This window comes from Eurosta solidaginis, chromosome 2 (genome assembly GCF_040869045.1).
Source record: "Eurosta solidaginis isolate ZX-2024a chromosome 2, ASM4086904v1, whole genome shotgun sequence".
Classification (NCBI taxonomy): domain Eukaryota; kingdom Metazoa; phylum Arthropoda; class Insecta; order Diptera; family Tephritidae; genus Eurosta; species Eurosta solidaginis.
Genome location: NC_090320.1, coordinates 64,619,238 through 64,632,851, shown reverse-complemented (window position 1 = coordinate 64,632,851; position 13,614 = coordinate 64,619,238). Strand labels below are relative to the sequence as shown.

The 13,614-nt window shown below is 39.3% G+C and overlaps 1 protein-coding gene across 1 annotated transcript; it reads right to left on the bottom strand.

Moving 5' to 3' along the window:
- Nucleotides 1-12,787: 12,787 nt before the first annotated feature.
- Nucleotides 12,788-13,614, bottom strand: Pburs (Partner of Bursicon). Its single transcript, XM_067769534.1, has 2 exons — nucleotides 13,228-13,614; nucleotides 12,788-13,044 (listed from the first exon to the last, which is right to left on the bottom strand). Exons 1-2 carry the CDS (start codon nucleotides 13,522-13,524, stop codon nucleotides 12,874-12,876), a joined length of 468 nt encoding a protein of 155 aa, XP_067625635.1. The 5' UTR covers nucleotides 13,525-13,614; the 3' UTR covers nucleotides 12,788-12,873.

Below are 13,614 nucleotides of genomic sequence, written 5' to 3'. Positions count from 1 at the left end.
CGATATTCATTACTTTTAACTGCTTTTAAATGCTTCAGATGTGTAAAAGAAAGCACTAAAACTGAATATGGAATTAATAAAGCTTGAGGAAGGATAGCTAGAAATAAAATTGAGCTGTCAAAATCATCATAACTTTACTAAATATGCGTAGTTATTTTGAATTTAACAATATTTTGCAAGAACATATTTTTATAGGTAGTTCGGACGAGTGACGCATTCATTAGAGGGATCCGCTTTGTCTTGCAAACGGTGCACGGATTGCGCGGATTGTTAGGTCACAACAACAAAATACACGCAAAAAACTATATGCAATCCTTGTATGTATTGAAATGAAAATCAACCCTGCTTAAACGGTATTCATCTTATTTTGCTGACGTAAACATTGAGCAATTGTTTTTATATTATTTCGTCGTATTTTGTTGTTTTAAGTGCCAATTCTTAACGCTTCGTACTGATGCAAGCTATAACTTCGCAATGAGATGTTCTCTTAGTCTTGCATATTTTATCCACCTTGCAAGAGAAAGCGAATCCCCATATTGTGTGTGGTATATTGCATTAATATGCAATGGTTTTTCATATACATACATAGCGCACATATCCAGTAGCACAAGTTTATGCACCCAAAAAAATGTATGCAACGAATCAAAAAACATATCGATGGATATTCGACACTAAAGGTCAAATTATGTATGACGCCGTGACACCACTTTGCGTCGCAGTCACTCACATTCACAATCACCACCACTATGTAATACGAAAAATTTTATAAAGGCATTCAGGGGTACTGTCGCTCACTGAAGTGAATGAATGCTCTACTATAATAGGAATTTTGGTTCACACGACAAAAAATCACTCGTTGTGTTACACATAAAGGCCCGAACACATAAGAATAACCTATTTGACTATCCCCATGCAAACACATGCAGTCAACTCATTTGTCAGCGCACGATGCTGATGTGTTTGTATGGATATCGTCAAATGGTTATTCTTATGTGTTCGGGCCTTAATTTGCCTCTAAAATATTTAATGAGCACAAAACTGCAATGTTTTTTAACATCACTGTACCTCATAAGTAAATTCATAAATCTTTTAAATTATTTTTATGCATAAATTGTATTTCAACAATTAGGTAATAATTTGGCAGTTTATCAAGTTATTTTTATTTAGTAGTATTATTGCCTAATCGGAAATAAGCGTTCATTAGTGAACCATGTAAAAGTGACAAATTTATTGTTCCCGGTTTTTATTTCCATATATTGCATTCCACTTCAGCTCCCTAACGCTTTAAAATGCTGAAGAGCTGCTGGTTATGCGCATATTGTTATTGGTTTCGATATAGCGACTATCTTAGCTTTTGTTATAATGTTTATATTTATATTTTTCTTTTTTCTGACAATTTGTTAGTGACATCATTTGTTGATTAATTAATATTATTTTTCTTTTATAATCATTGGCTTTTGATTGAAATTTATGAGATTGCCTGTTTTCGGTAACATGCCATATATTTTTCAATATTTTAAAGCCAAGATATATTGCTATTGTCAACTTTTTAAGTGGACATTGTTATTATCATAATTTAGCTATCGACATATTTTTAGCTTGAATAATTTGATAATTTTTATACTCAATTGAGCAGAGCTCACAGAGTATATTAACTTTGATTGGATAACGGTTGGTTGTACAGGTATAAAGGAATCGAGATAGATATAGACTTCCATGTATCAAAATCATCAGTGTCGAAAAAAAATTCGACTGAGGCATGTCCGTCCGTCCGTCTGTCCGTCCGTCAGCCCGTTAACACGACAACTTGAGTAAATTTTGAGGTATCTTGATGAAATTTGGTATATAGGTTCCTGGGCACTCATCTCAGATCGCTATTTAAAATAAACGATATAGGACTATAACCACGCCCACTTTTTCGATATCGAATATTTCGAAAAATCGAAAAAGTGCGATAATTCATTACCAAATAAGGATAAAGCGATGAAACTTGGTAGGTGAGTTGAACTTATGACGCAGAATAGAAAACTAGTAAAATTTTGGACAATGGGCATGGCACCGCCCACTTTTAAAAGAAGGTAATTTAGAAGTTTTTCAAGCTGTAATTTGGCAGTCGTTGAAGATATCGTGATGAAATTTGGCAGGAACGTTACTCTTTCTACTATATGTATGTTTAATAAAAATTAACAAAATCGGAGAACTTTTTTAAAGTCAAATGTTAAAAGAAAAGTTAATATCTTTACAGTATATAAGTAAATTATATCAACATTCAACTCCAGTAATGGTATGGTGCAACAAAATACAAAAATAAGAGACATTTTCAAAATGGGCGTGGCTCCGCCCTTTTTCATTTAATTTGTCTAGGATACTTTTAATGCCATATGTCGAACAAAACATTACCAATCCTTGTGAAATTTGGTAGAGGCTTACGTTCTAGGACGATAACTGTTTTCTGTGAAAAAGCGCGAAATCGGTTGAAGCCACGCCCAGTTTTTATACACAGTCGGCCGTCTGTCCTTCCGATCGGCCGTTAACACGATAACTTGAGCAAAAAATCGATATATCTTTACTAAACTCAGTTCACGTACTTATTTGAACTCACTTTATATTGGTGTAAAAAATGGCCGAAATCCGACTATGACCACGCCCACTTTTTCGATATCGAAACTTACTAAAAATGAAAAAAAAAATGCCATAATAATATACCAAATACGAAAAAAGGGATGAAACATGGTAATTGGATTGGTCTATTGACGCAAAATATAACTTTGGAAAAAAACTTTGAAAAATGGGTGTGACACCTACCATATTAAGGAGAAGAAATGAGAAAGTTTTGGAGGGCGAAATCAAAAGCCCTTGGCATCTTGGAAGGATAACTGTTCGTGGTATTACATATATAAATAAATTAGCGGTACCCGACAGATGATGTTCTGGGTCACCCTGGTCCACATTTTGGTCGATATCTCGAAAACGCCTTCACATATACAACTACCACCACTCACTTTTAAAACAGTCATTAATACCTTTAATTTGATACCCATAACCTACAAACACATTGTAGAGTCACCCATATCGTACAAACAAATTCTAGAGTCACCCCTGGTCCACCTTTATGGCAATATCTCGAAAAGGCGTCCACCTATAGAACTAAGGCCCACTCCCTTTTAAAATACTTATTAACACCTTTCATTTGATACCCATATCGTACAAAAAATTCTAGAGTCACCCCTGGTCCACCTTTATGGCGATATCTCGAAAAGGCGTCCACCTATAAAACTAAGACCCACTCCCTTTTAAAATACCCATTAACACTTTTCATTTGATATCCATATTGTACAAACGCATTCTATAGTCACCCCTGGACCACGTTTATGTTGATATCCCGAAAAGGCGTCCACGAATAGAACTAAGGCCTATTCCCTTTTAAAATACTCATTAACAACTTTCGTTTGATACCCATATTGTACAAACGCATTCTAGAGTCACCCCTGGTCCACCTTTATGTTGATATCTTGAAAAGGTGTCCACCTATAGAACTAAGACCCACTCCCTTTTAAAATACTCATTAGCACCTTTCATTTGATACCCATATCGAACAAACAAATTCTAGTCACCCCTGGTCCACCTTTATGGCGATATCTCGAAAAGGCGTCCACCCATAGAACTAAGGCCCACTCCCTTTTAAAATACTCATTAACACCTTTCGTTTGATACCCATATTGTACAAACGCATTCTATAGGCGTCCACCCATAGAACTAAGGCCCACTCCCTTTTAAAATACTCATTAACACCTTTCGTTTGATACCCATATTGTACAAACGCATTTTAGAGTCACCCCTGGTCCGCCTTTATGGCGATATCTCGAAAAGGCGTCAACCTATAGAACTAAGACCCACTCCCTTTTAAAATACTCATTAACACCTTTCGTGTGATACCCATATTGTACAAAAGCATTCTAGAGTCAACCCTGGTCCACCTTTTTAACGATATTCCGAAAAGGCGTCCACCTATAGATCTAAAGCCCACTCCCTTTTAAAATACTCATTAACACTTTTCATTTGATACCCATATTGTACAAACGCATTTTAGAGTCACCCCTGGTCCGCCTTTATGGTGATATCTCGAAAAGGCGTCAACCTATAGAATTAAGGCCCACTCCCTTTTAAAATATTCATTAACACCTTTCGTTTGATACCCATATTGTACAAAAGCATTCTAGAGTCAACCCTGGGGTACCTTTTTAACGATATTCCGAAAAGGCGTCCACCTATAGATCTAAAGCCCACTCCCTTTTAAAATACTCATTAACACTTTTCATTTGATACCCATATCGTACAAACAAATTCTAGAGTCACCCCTGGTCCACCTTTATGGCGATATCTCGAAAAGGCGTCCACCCATAGAACTAAGACCCACTCCCTTTTAAAATACTCATTAACACCTTTCATTTGATTCCCATATCGTGCAAACACATTCTAAAGTCATCCCTGGTCCACCTTTATGGCGATATCCCTAAATGGCGTCCACGTATAGATCTATGGCCACTGCCTTTTAAAATACTCTTTAATACCTTCCATTTGATACCCATGTCATACAAACACATTCCAGGGTTACCCTAGGTTCATTTTTCTATATGGTGATTTTCCCTTATTTTGTCTCCATACCTCTCAACTGAGTATGTAATGTTCGGTTACACCCGAACTTAGCCTTCCTTACTTGTTACTTTTGTTTTATTATTAATTGCGTAAATGTTTGGTATATCATCTCATATTCAAACCCCGAAAATACGAATACTTTAGCCTATTCAGTTTTAGCCTCAATAATAATATAATCTATATGTGACCTGGAATCATGAAACGATCCTATTGTGCGAAAACAAGTGTTCGACAAAAACGCGTTTAAAGTTGTGTTTTAGCTTGACTCTGTGTAGCGGCCGACTGTTGTGAACGAATTTTGTAATTAAAATTTAATTAACTTCCCGATAATAAGCTACAAGCTTGAAACTTGGAATATAGTTCAGAACCCGATGACAATACAATAATAAGAAAAAAATCTCCTATAGGTGGCGCATGGATCGAAATATTTCAAAAAATCGTATTTGTGGTCGAATTTGGCTTTAAATGCGATTTGTGAAAAAACTAACAAAGATAGACCATTGCGCAGGGGCTCTGGGCAATTTGTCGATGGAGGATGCTCTGCTGGATAGCGACGGAGAGGATCCCAACTTCACGGTGATAGAGGCAGGGGAGTCTGAGCAAGCTCATGCTGAGGTTGCTCCAGATAAACCTGCACAAAAGTAAGGCTGCCTCGGCTGCTCTCATCAGTCGCCTTTCTAAAGGCGACGTCGATGTGGTCCTTATCCAAGAACCCTGGGTGAACAACTCAAAGATTTGCGGATTGAGGGCCACTGGGTTTAAGCTCATCCGAGCTGCAGATGAAGGTAAAGTGAGAACATGCATTTTAGTAAAGTCTGAGCTAAATATCTTTCTCTTGCCTAATTATAGCAATGGTGACGTCACAGCGGCCAGCTTGGCAAGCGGAGGCACCCAATTAACGCTAGCCTCCGTTTATATGCCGTACGACGCAGAGGAACCTCCTCCGCAAAAGACGGTAAAGGATCTGGTGGCCGACTCAAGCAAAGGCCATCTGCTAATTGGGACAGACACAAACGCCCACCCCGTGCAGTGGGGTAGTTCCGATATAAACACTCGGGGTGAGTCACTTTTTGAGTACCTTCTAACAACTAACCTTGTAGTTTGCAATGTAGGTAATGAACCAACTTTTATTACTAAGAACCGTAGAGAGGTTATTGACTTCACTATTTGTAGCGAAAGCGTTTATGGGTGGGTTAAAAAATGGCGTGTTCTTGAGGAACTTTCCTTTTCAGACCACCGTTATATTGAAGTAATGTTAGAGTTCTTCGTCGATCAGCCCATTGCGAGACGTAACCCACGTAATACAAACTGGGAACTACATAATGAGCTGTTAGCAAGAGAACTACCAGAACTGCCCCCACAAAGCCCTCATCAACGATGGAGCTAGAGGATCTGGTAGAAACCTTCACATCGGCTTTCTGAAAAGCCTTAGAACAGGCCTGTCCATTGCCAAAACCGCGCGGTAAGCGTAAACCTCACTGGTGGTCCCATGATCTGGACCTACTTCGTAAATCCTGTAGAGAACAGTTTAGCAAAGCCAAATTCTTTGATAACGGGTCACTATGGCTAGAATACAAGGACAAACTAAGAACCTACAAAAATTCCTGAGACAAGCGAAGAGAACTTCATGGAGAAACTTCTGCACTGGAGTCGAAAGTGTCGTGGACACATCTAGGCTACGGTGCGTGCTTTCTAATACGCAAACAGCTATTAGCTTTCTGCGGAGACCGAATGGTACCTGGACCAGCACAGAAGGGGAAACTCTAGAGCTGCTCCTGGACATACCTGCAGCAAACCAAGCTGTGAATATACCCATCACTGAGGAGAGAGTGAGGTGGGCAGTCAAAAGTTGTAAACCTTTTAAGGCTGCTGGACCAGACGGGATTGTACCCGCTCAACTTATCTACTCTTTGGAGGTATCAGCCAACTGGCTGCGGCACATATATACCGCTTGTTTGGCTATGAACTATATTCCGTGTGCATGGAGGAGCGCCACGGTCATATTCATTCCTAAGGCAGGCAAAGCCTCTCATTACTAGCCGAAGGACTATAGACCTATCAGTCTTTCATCCTTCGTATTCAAGACCCTAGGGAGAATAGTTAGCGATTTTCTCACTACAAGCATTGATAGGAATCTCATTTCGGACTATCAACACGCGTATACCAAAGGTAAATCTACCGAGACTGCGCTACACAGCCTAGTCTCTACTATAGAAACATGCTTGTTCGAAAAGGATTATTGTCTTGTGGCCTTCCTAGACATTGAAGGAGCATTCAGCAACATAAGTCCAGACGCCGTTAACATTGCTTTAACTGATCTGGACGTAAATAGACCCCTAGTGGGACTAATTGATGAACTGCTCAGGGGAAGGAAAGTGCTTTCCTCACTGGGGAAGGTTGAGATAACACGATTTGTCGCAAGGGGCACGCCCCAGGGTGGTGTCCTTTCCCCCTTACTATGGAACCTAACGGTAAACTCGCTATTAAGAGATACTAGTTGGGGGAGCGGGAAGGTCGTGGCATATGCTGATGGCCTAGCGATTATCTACAGAGGCAAGTTCCCTCAAACTTTGTGCGACTTGATGCAGGTAGCATTGCGAGAGGTTTCCTTGTGGGCTTCCCGATGTGGACTCAGCGTCAACTCCGATAAAGTAGAGCTTGTCTTATATACCATACGATACAAAATACCATCGTTGAACCTACCAGAACTAAATGGGGTGCGCCTAAGCCTGGCAGATAAAGCCAAATTTTTAGGCGTAGTTTTAGACAAAAAGCTGAACTGGAAGGACAACGTTATCCAGCGACAAAAGAAAACATACATTGCATTATATACGTGTAAAAGAGCAATTGGCAAAAAATGGGGACTCACCCCCAACATATGCAGATGGATTTATACCGCGATTATCAGACCCATACTGCTGTATGGGGTAGTCGTATGGTGGCCAGCCTTGAGCAAGGCGTCAAACCTAAACTTGTTGGGTAAAGTCCACAGATCCAGCATGATAAGCATAAGCGGGGCTCTAAGAACAACGCCTAGCGAAGCTCTTCAGGTCATTCTTGACATCTTTCCACTGGATCTGGCTGGTCATCGAGCAGCGGCAACGTCAGCCCTGCGTCTAAGGGAGTTGTCGTGCTGGAACAACAGGACCACAGGACACTCAAGTATACTAAACAAATACGGTTTTCTTCCTCCTAGCACGGATCGCTGTGCGACCACAACAGTTGCGGAAACCAACTTTAAGATAAACATACCCAGCAGGGATGACTGGACGGAGTCGGATAAGTGCCTTGCTTTGGGCAACAGCATTTCCATATACACGGACGGCTCCAAGCTAAACGGGAGAGTTGGGGGTGGAGTATACTCAAGGGACCTTGACCTCCAGCTCTCATTCAGACTACCCGACCACTGCAGTGTATTCCAGGCAGAAGTTGCAGCCATAATGGAAGCCGCAGCTAGGATAGGGACATACATTGTCGGCAAAGAAATTTTTATCTTCAGCGACAGCCAAGCTGCCATAAAATCTCTGGGCTCCCACTCGTTCAATTCTGAACTAGCACTAAACTGTCGCCGAACTGATCCGATGGCTCAACAGAACCGTGTACACCTCACATGGATCCCTGGACATAGGGATATCGAGGGAAACTGCATTGCAGATGAACTCGCTAGGCAGGGTACAACAAAGCAGGTTCTTCCTGGACAAGAACGCTTAGGTATTCCCCTGTCCACATGCAAGCTAATGCTAAAAGAGCACATCTACCGTCAAGCCGACGAAAAATGGCTACAAACACCGGGATGTCGAACGTCGAAAGAAACCTGGCCTAAATGGGATCCTAAAAGGTCCCGTCACGTGTACAACCTAAGAAGGGATACAATTTCCACACTTGTGGGGGCACTAACGGGTCATTGCCTCATAGGTAGGCATGCAGAAAGGCTAGGAGCGCCTTATCGTCGTTTCTGTAGGAGTTGTAAAGAAGATGAGGAGGAGGAAACGGTGGTTCACCTCATTTACAACTGCCCAGCGCTAAGCGGAGCACGGCAGCGCTTTCTGGGAGCTCCATTTCTTGATACTATGAGTCAGGTTGTGGAGCATGACGTCAGGGACCTGGTAGCTTTCATCAGGTCCTCAAAATGGTTCGAAGAGGAGAGGTAACGGTGTTTTTCGTGGTATCACAACGGGCCTAGTACTACTGGCCTAAGTGTGCCCTCGGGCAGCCACCCCAACCTAACCTAATCTAACTTAACAAAGATAGAAAACTGTGGAAAGAGCGTTAAATTTCCTATAAGAATCACTCAAAAAGTGAACAACGGTATTTTCGCACAATAGGGTCATTTCATGATTCCAGGTTACATATATATAAAATTCAAATTATGAATGTATGTAGGTATAAATCGAGTGGGGTTTTACACGGATCGACCGATCACAACCAAATTTGCACAACCCACTATAAACCTTTCAAAGATGGCCATAGTGTAAAAATAATTTCAATATATACAAGGAGCGTGGCATCTCCCATACAAATGGAATTTTTTGTACTGCTTAACCCTGAAGGTATTGACGCTAGAACATTCAAATTCAATAAGGAGTTATATGATGTCAATGCAACACCACCAAGAAAATGTGAGGTGAGGAACCTGCCATACAGATGGAATATATCATACTGCAAATCTCTGGATGTATTAATGGTAGGATAATGAAAATTTGTAAGGAGCTATATGACGTTAAGTCCTAACACCTCCAGTAAAATATTGCAAATGGGATTTTTCAGAACTATGGCTGCCCTATAAACTTAGGTTATTTAAACAGCTAAAGTTTGACTACAGATTTGAGTTTGGTTGTTATTCCGTTTGGACGTTTAGTAGTCTGCCGCCGTTAAAAAATTTTGTTAACTTCAGTCTGTCTACATCTTCTATATCTATATAAAATTCAAACAAACCATACAACTTATCAAACCATTGACGCAGTCGTGGAAGAATCGCAAATGTGCATTATCCGGTTGAGTTTCTTAACTCCTTGGAGCCATCAGGAATTGCTCCTCATCGATTGACGCTTGAAAAAGGGTCCATAATAATTATGCTTTTTAATTTGGATCCTCCGCGCTTATGTAATGGGACAAGCCTTATCATCACAAAACTTTTACCGAATATTATTGAAGGGGAAATTTCGAAAACAACAAAATTTTCATACTAAGGATTCCATTAATACCAACAGGTATGCCTTTCAATTTTAAGCGGCTCCAATTTCCTGTTAGGTTGGTTGGCTTTCGCAACGTCTATCAATAAAGCTCAAGAGCAGTCATTAGCTGTAGTAGGAGTCAATCTTACCAACTCATGTTTCACCCTTGGCCAATTATAGGTAGCCTGCTCCAGAGTCGGCTCATCGAAAAACCTTTTTATTTATACTCAAAAAAATATTACAAAAAATATTGTATATACTATAAATTCAGCAGTACCTAAATTCGCAAATACACAACCTTAAAATAAGTTTAAATTTTTGTTATTTATTTTGCATACTTTTATTGAAACGTGAGGTGAACCTTTATTAGAGCTTTTCAAAGAAAAATAAATGAAACATCTGGACTTTCCTTGAAACCACGCTTAAAAGATACTTCATGTCCTTGAAAATATGAGTTCGTAATACTAATACTATTGGGATGTTCCATCGTCACGAGTGGGACAATTGTACCCAATATTTCATCTTTATTGTAGCATTCTATAAAACCATCTGGGTATATCCGCTTCTAATAGGTAGGTTCTATTATTGCTGCTATATAAAAACAATCAGAGAAATTCCGCTTATTTGCAACCTTCTGCTAACGTTCGAATCACTAACTGTTGAATAAATAACTTCAATATTTAATAATGCAAAATGGTCTTTATTAGACTACTTTCACAATAAAAATTCTACTTCTCTACAGATAGCGTGCTTAAATTAAACTGATTACTGATTCTCAGTTTTACCTCCTTTTATACTCTGTGACTTCCTTGCTTGCATACTTCTAGGCGTTTCTAGAATTTAAATGATTGCCTACTTTTGTGAGCATCTCAGATAAGATATATGCATGTGTTTGTGCATCTCTCTCCGCTGCGTATACGTACATATGTGTAGACATAATGATTGATTCGTTTATGTAGATATAAGTGACTGCCTTCTTTATTGTTGTTGTGGCTTCATTTACTCAGCATCAGACTGGTGATGTGAGTATCACTTAGGGTCACTAATATTCGTCACAATATCTTTTTATATTTGCAAATTATATTAAATTTTATAATTGTCCTCCGGTTGGAAATTAGCCCTATCCATTATTGCAGTTATATAGATAGTATGCACTGGCCGGTCCATGAGAACCACACATATATTTAATGAGTCCTTTGGGTAACCAGAAGTGTGTTTAACGGCCAAACTGAAAGAACCATATCAAAAACAAGGACCTATATTAAAAAATACTCCGTCCTCTTGGCAATACTAGAATCTTCCTAGGACCTGCCACCGTGGTATGGTAGTACCGGGTTCCGCCTATCACACCGAAGATCCTGGGTTCAAGCCGCGGGCAAAGAAACATCGAAAATTTATAATTTTTGGCAGTGAAAATTTATCTGCCTTGTAGATGCCGTTCGGAGTCGGCATAAAACATGTAGGTCCCTCCCGCCAATTTGTAGAAAAAATTAAAATTAGCATGACGCAAATTGGAAGAGAAGCACGGCATGAAATGGTTTCGGAGGTTATTACACTTTGCATTTATTTTTATATATTAAATGAAAATCAAATGTTATATTAAGTTTGAAGAATCTCAAAATTGTAAGTCTGTAAAGGTTTAGAGATAGACGCACCAGTAAGTATAATGAAATGATCGGGATGATGAGCTGAGTTGATTTAGCCATGACCATGAACGCAAACTTGTCCCTCAGTTTTTGAGATATCTTAATAAAATTTGGTGAGTAGGTACATTTAGGTGTCCGGTTAGACATTTGTCGGAACCTGCCGATTTTTCAAAAAAGAGGATTATTGGCATATCTTCCTCAATTAATCAGATTTTAGCTTCAAAACATCACCATATGCTTCCGTATATTGCACATATTGTTGTCTGAAATAATAGGTGGAGATCGGTCGTATATATAGCATATATCCTCAGTAACCGTTTGCTCAGAAAAGAAGCTTTTCGTAATTTCTCCCCCATTTTCAGCAAAACAGCGACCATTTCAAAAAAAATTTGATGGTAAGAAAACTCGAAAAACGTCGGCTTTCCTCATATGCGCCATTGCAATTTTTATTTTTTACCCAGCCTTTTATTGCTGATTAATGGAGGTATTAATAAATCGAATACACAGTTCGGTAGCTATTTAATTGGGATGACCAATGGAACTCATAACTTCAAAACTTTAGACTTTTGAGTAAGCTCTCTTTCGATGTAGGTACGTAATTCATTAATGATGAATTGGGGAGCGAGTTACGAATAATGGGTGCCTTATGGGCAACGAGATACCAAAACCTATTCAACAAGGCTCATTGAAGGATCCTCCTTAAGATATGGAGTAAGTATAACCATTAAAAAAACACTTAAAAAAACATTTTCATAGCGAACCGTGCTTACAAGTACCGAAAAAATTTCACAATTAAAATTTCAGTCCTGAAATTTCGAGTAAGTGAAAACATTTTGTAATTGGATGCACTTGGTTGTATAGAGGAGCACGTATCAACGTCAAGTCACGCAAAAAGTAACGGAAGAAATGTCAAAAAAAATGTGCTTTGACATCCGCGGGCGTTATCACATGTGCCAAAAATATTACTTGCGCATTGTTTATACTCCCGCCTCTGTTACTTGTTTTCGAAACATAACATAGCAAATCGGTAAAATGAAAGGATGTAAATGGGATATGTACAATACACTCAAACACATAAACACGTCCCTGTGTACGTTGAAGCATCGTCAAAAAGGCTTGCGGGCTTTCACTTGCAATCACTCATTCACGCATTGCGGTGACGTTATAGGCCCAAAGGCAAAAATGCGACAGCGACATCAAAAAGTATTTGACCAGAAAAAATTCGTTTAAAATTCCACAAAAAATACACATATGCTTCTTTATGTTATATATGCTTCTTTTGTTGTTGGTAGATGGCATTTGAACGTTTATTAATGTGTGTGCTTGTGTAGCAGCCCAACATAAAAATTTACATTTTATGCGTTTTTTTTCTTTTTATAACTTTCGGTTGTCAGCGCTTAACTACTAAAGTCGCCACATTTAAAGCATTTACAGTCGGTTGGCTCACGCAGTCTTATATCCATAGTTGCCATTTCAGGTGAGGAAAGGCGAGTACCATCCGGATCGTAGCAATGCGTCAAAGTGATTATTTTTTCCTTGAGAAAACTTTCACGGCAACAATAGCACTCCTGAAATAAAAAGAAGTACTTAGCGTGAGTTATGTGGCGATATGAAAATATGACATAAAGCCACAAAAAATTGAATTTGATAAATTAATTTATAAATATGTCATGACAGCGCAATGCATACGCCCATCCTGCAGCCTCATAATGTTGCAGATAATCCTATTTCCACTTACACGCCACGCTTACCTTGAGAAAGCCTGTTGGCGTTATGACAGACGGTTGCACTTGACTGTTACATAGTCCCTCACATTTATTTACTATCACATCTGCATTGCATGTCCTCTGCATCCTGCCAAGCTCATCGAACTCTTCTTTGATCAAATGTATTTCCGATTTTAACGTTTCACAATTTTCATCACCCGTACCTTGTGAGTAACGCATCGCTGTCACGTGTCTTTCAACTGATCGGCTCAACGCAAAAATGAACACTAAGAGCCATGATATAAAGACACAAGTGGGCGTTGCGTAATTTTGCGAAAACATATCGGCCACACTTCACTTGCACGTATTTTAATATTGCACAATACTCTTTGGTACAAAGGATACGCGTCCTATGAGTCGCTTGGCGACACT